The sequence below is a fragment of the Kryptolebias marmoratus genome, linkage group LG21 (assembly GCF_001649575.2).
Source record: "Kryptolebias marmoratus isolate JLee-2015 linkage group LG21, ASM164957v2, whole genome shotgun sequence".
In the NCBI taxonomy this organism is placed as follows: domain Eukaryota; kingdom Metazoa; phylum Chordata; class Actinopteri; order Cyprinodontiformes; family Rivulidae; genus Kryptolebias; species Kryptolebias marmoratus.
The window spans coordinates 14,611,978-14,616,080 of NC_051450.1; the positions used below are offsets into that span (position 1 = coordinate 14,611,978).

Sequence of the window (4,103 nt, forward strand, 5' to 3'; positions counted from 1 at the left end):
CCCCCCCCCCCCCCCCCCCCCTTTACGCTGACATCATCCTGCACAAATCATGCTGACAGGCCAACCGAGCAGTCATTTACTGTGCATCTAGTGTAGACGTCATGTTTTTGCCATCTTTTGAAAATAGATCATACGGTGTGGAAGCAGGAGACTGACAAACAAAGATCTTTGAATTCAGACTCTAATATTAACCCTTTGTTGGATTATCAGCACTTTATGTAACAATAGGACCGGCTACTGCAAAGCTGGGAAAATGTGTTTAATTGTGAAATTTAGAGAAAAACATATTTGAGCTGAACTTGTTTTGCTGTGGACCACATTGCCAGTTAGACGAAAGGGGATACTTGTGCAACAGACTGGCAAAGTGATTTGTGTTTGAATAAAAACAAGGGGCAATGAAAAAGTCAAAGGCGTAAATTGAATACAAGCCAAGTACGCCTTACTACATATTACAATACAGTGCCAAAGGCTGATAAACTTTGTGTCATTCAAATTCCAAATAACCTGCCGGTCAAGAAAAAAGAAAAACTGAGTGATTAAGCATATAAACATGTGTTTGTATGCTTGTCTTCATGTGTGTGTCAGAACCCAAATGCGCACCCACGGCCCATCTCCCAGGACCTGGCAGGTTTCTGGGACATGCTCCAGCTGTCCATCGAGAACATTAGCCTGAAGTTTGATGAACTCCACCAACTCAAAGCCAACAACTGGAAACCTCTGACTCCCCCTGAAATCCAGGTGCAAACACTCATGGCAAAAATTAACATTAACAACAACAAAAAAAAAACAAACATCATTTTAATGTGCAAATAATTTACCTCATTATCAATTTGGAATGCTTTTAATAATCTGCATGTTTTCTGCCGTCATTGCTGTATACTTTGAACCATGAGAGTCATATTTGAGCTTTCGGTGTAGCATGCAGATGTGTATTGTATACTGTCATGTCGCCTGCCTGACGCCACTACTTGTGTGTTTTGTTCTGTCTTGTTGTTGACAGTGAGCTGCTTTAAAGAAGCTACTCTACCTGCCATGCACCGTTGGGGCCTGTGCATCTCCAATGGTCTTTTACCTCACGCAATGGCCACCATCGTGCTCTCTTACCCCACATAAATGGCTGCCACTGCGACCCATAATTGCATGCTCTCATGTTAGCCGCCGACTGCTAAATCTAACCTCCATTCAAAGCGGAGTTGCGTCGTCTCTCGTCCTTGTGTTTAGCTGAAGGAGTTGGTGGTCCGTCTTTAAGACTGTTTATCATTCCTATCCAGGAGAGAAGGATGCCCCCTCCTGTGCCAAAGAAGCCCCTGAAGGGCCACCCGCCTCTGGCTAGGGACCGCTCTCTGGAGAGCTCTGAGCGCCAGCGTCTGGAGGCTCGCAAACGCCTGCTAGCTGCCAAACGGGCCGCGTCGGTGCGGCAGAGCTCCGCTACCGAGAGCGCAGACAGTATCGAGATTTATATTCCCGAGGCTCAGACCAGACTCTGAAACACGCAAACATCCATTTACACGTAGAAAACTCTACACTGCTCCATAATCTCAGTATTAGCACTGAATAGTAAGGCTAGGGTGCTAGCATAAACACTTTTTTTTCCTGACTTTCCAGATCACTGTGGGGTCACTCACCCTGAAATTTGTCTGAACAAGAAATGTACATTTACAGTATTTATTTAGTTATTTATATACCTGCCCTCGTCTCCTCCTCCCAGCTTTGATGTAGCAAACCCAATTCTTTTGTACCTCGTTCTGTTCCTCACACCTAAAAGTTTATCTATCACTTGTTTTAAGTGTCCAGATGTTACACAGAAGGCCGTGTGTACCACAGCAGGGATGCTTCTCATAAATATCCGTATTTGGTTCTGAGAGTACCTCAGCCACGCAGGTGATTTTACAAAAACAAGTAGCTCAAACGTTACAGTACATGAAACGACAATGACGAGGCTGTTTGAGTCCTGTCCGTTGCAGCGTTGTGAGGCCAACCCTACGTGGAAGGTTGAATTTTTTTTTTTTTTTCCACGTGAGGCCGAGAGGAAAATATGAGCCTCTGCCAAGAGGGAAAAATCATTGAACGGCTCACTGTTGGAGAGAGCCACAAATCTAATCTGTGTGTCTGAGCGACAGAAAGCGTGTTAGCTGGATGTGTGTTTTCATTCAGATTTCAAAGTGCTTCCTATTTTTCTAGAGCCTACGGGGTCTTAGTTGTAACTGACCCCTAAAGGTAGCAGTACCATCAGACTGTAGACCAACCAGCCGTCCTGTCTCATTTTAAACACCTTTGTAGAAAAGACATTCGGTACAATGACATGATTCGCATGCTGACACACGTTTTTTTTTTTTGTGTTCTTTTTAACCAGTGTTGTGTTCACACTCCTCTGTGTAACAGACTAAGCTAAAAGATTTGCTACAATATTGTAGTTGTATTATATTTTATTATGTCATTTTATAGCCAAGAAAGGTTTCTTGGTCGTATTGAGACTACTGAACCGAAAAAAAGGGACTATTTCTCCTCACTGTGCGTGCACTATCTCTGCCTCCAAACAAAGCAACTACTAAAGGTCATACAGAAAAGAAAAAAAAGATCCTCTTTTTAATATTTTGTATTTTTATTTTAGCGATTGGAAGAAAAATGACTGTTTCTGGACATTGTGATTATTATTATTATTATTATTATTATTATTATTATTATTATTATTATTATTATTATTATTATGCACTGATAACAAGGCCCTTATACTGTGTCTGTGTTTTTATTTATTGCTTTCTTTTTTTGGCACGAAAGGCAACTTTTTATTTTTTATTTTTTTGTCTTTTCGTTTCAGTCATCAGCCTTAATTTCAAATGCGATAGTTGAGCACAACAGCAGTCTCAGGGGAAGAGGCGTGTTGAGTGCGTGCATGTGTGTTTGTGTGAGGTAGTGTGTGCGCGCGCGCGTGTGCGTGTGTTTGTGTGTGTCTGCCTTCTTGTGACTGGATGTGACCCACAGCTTTGTGTCTTGTTGTATATAATCCCCGGCATCGGGACAGGCCATGATTCCCGATGAAGAATAACGTGTTCATCCTGTGGACAGTGTCCCCCGTTGGACATCTCAGTGTAACAAAGTGTTTCTGTCAGCTGCTCGAATGTGGAGACAATCCTGATTTAATCTGGTTTTCGGTAAGAGCGTAGCAGGACTTCTAGTGAGCGTTTCAGTTCTCTGTAATGATCTGACAAAGTTTGTGCCATTCGATAGGCGAGGATACAAGCTTATCCTGCTATTTGTCCGTATTTACCAGCTAAGTGAAGTTTTCAATCAAAGTTTGTTTAGGAAGGAAGTGATGATGTATGGTTTGTATTTTCAATGAAATTTCTATAACAAGTTCTATATCTAAATGCCATTTTTCGTCGACATGTATTTTTACTTTGACACTTGTACCTTCATGGAATTGTCTCATACTACTGATTCTCTATTTATGTTTCTTATATTAACATATCAATATAACACTCCTAGTATAGCAGGGAGTTAGAAGCCAGAATGTTGAATTGTGGACTCTCCAGCAATTCTGAAGCTTGTGATGTAGAAGAGAAATAAACATTTGTACATAAATGAATGTTTCCCTATGTAAATGTAAACTAAAAACACAGAAATAGCATATTAAGCAGATATACATTTTGTAATTAATGTTATTACACAGTTGATGTTATGGCACGTGTATGAGCTCTTATCAGCATTAAAAAAAAAAATTGCCATTTATTTTCATGTGTTAATTTTTTTTTCTCTCCCCCGATCCCACATGTGTTTTCAATTGGAATATAATTAAAAAGATTAGTAGGCTGTTTTAAGGCGTTTCCCCTTCCGCAGGGGCAGGTCCCCATAATTAGACGGCGGTCCTGACGCTCCTGTACACACGGCTTCTGGTGGTGATTTGTCATTCACGCATCAGTCGCGCTGAGAGGAGGCCCGCTGGCCTCGGCGGGCGGGATTATGGTTCAGGGGGGCGTGCGGCGATGACGCAGTGGATGTCGCCTTTGTGCACGACCTCAGCCTGAGTCAGTCCGCTCATCACATGGTCTACCATGGTGGGCTCCGACGACTCACTGTGTCCCTAGAGGGCTGTTTAAACCCCC

The 4,103-nt window shown here is 42.2% G+C and overlaps 1 protein-coding gene across 2 annotated transcripts in view; it reads left to right on the forward strand.

Moving 5' to 3' along the window:
- Window positions 1-3,730, forward strand: part of dlgap1b (discs, large (Drosophila) homolog-associated protein 1b) — an 87,797-nt gene extending 84,067 nt beyond the window's left edge. Inside the window, exons 11-12 of one of the 2 annotated variants that reach the window (XM_017406749.3) lie at window positions 586-738; window positions 1,272-3,730. In XM_017406749.3, coding sequence (XP_017262238.1) covers window positions 586-738; window positions 1,272-1,487 — 369 coding nt within the window. In that variant the 3' untranslated portion in view covers window positions 1,488-3,730. The other variant, XM_017406750.3, reaches the window with a different exon arrangement.
- The last annotated feature ends 373 nt before the right edge of the window (window positions 3,731-4,103 follow it).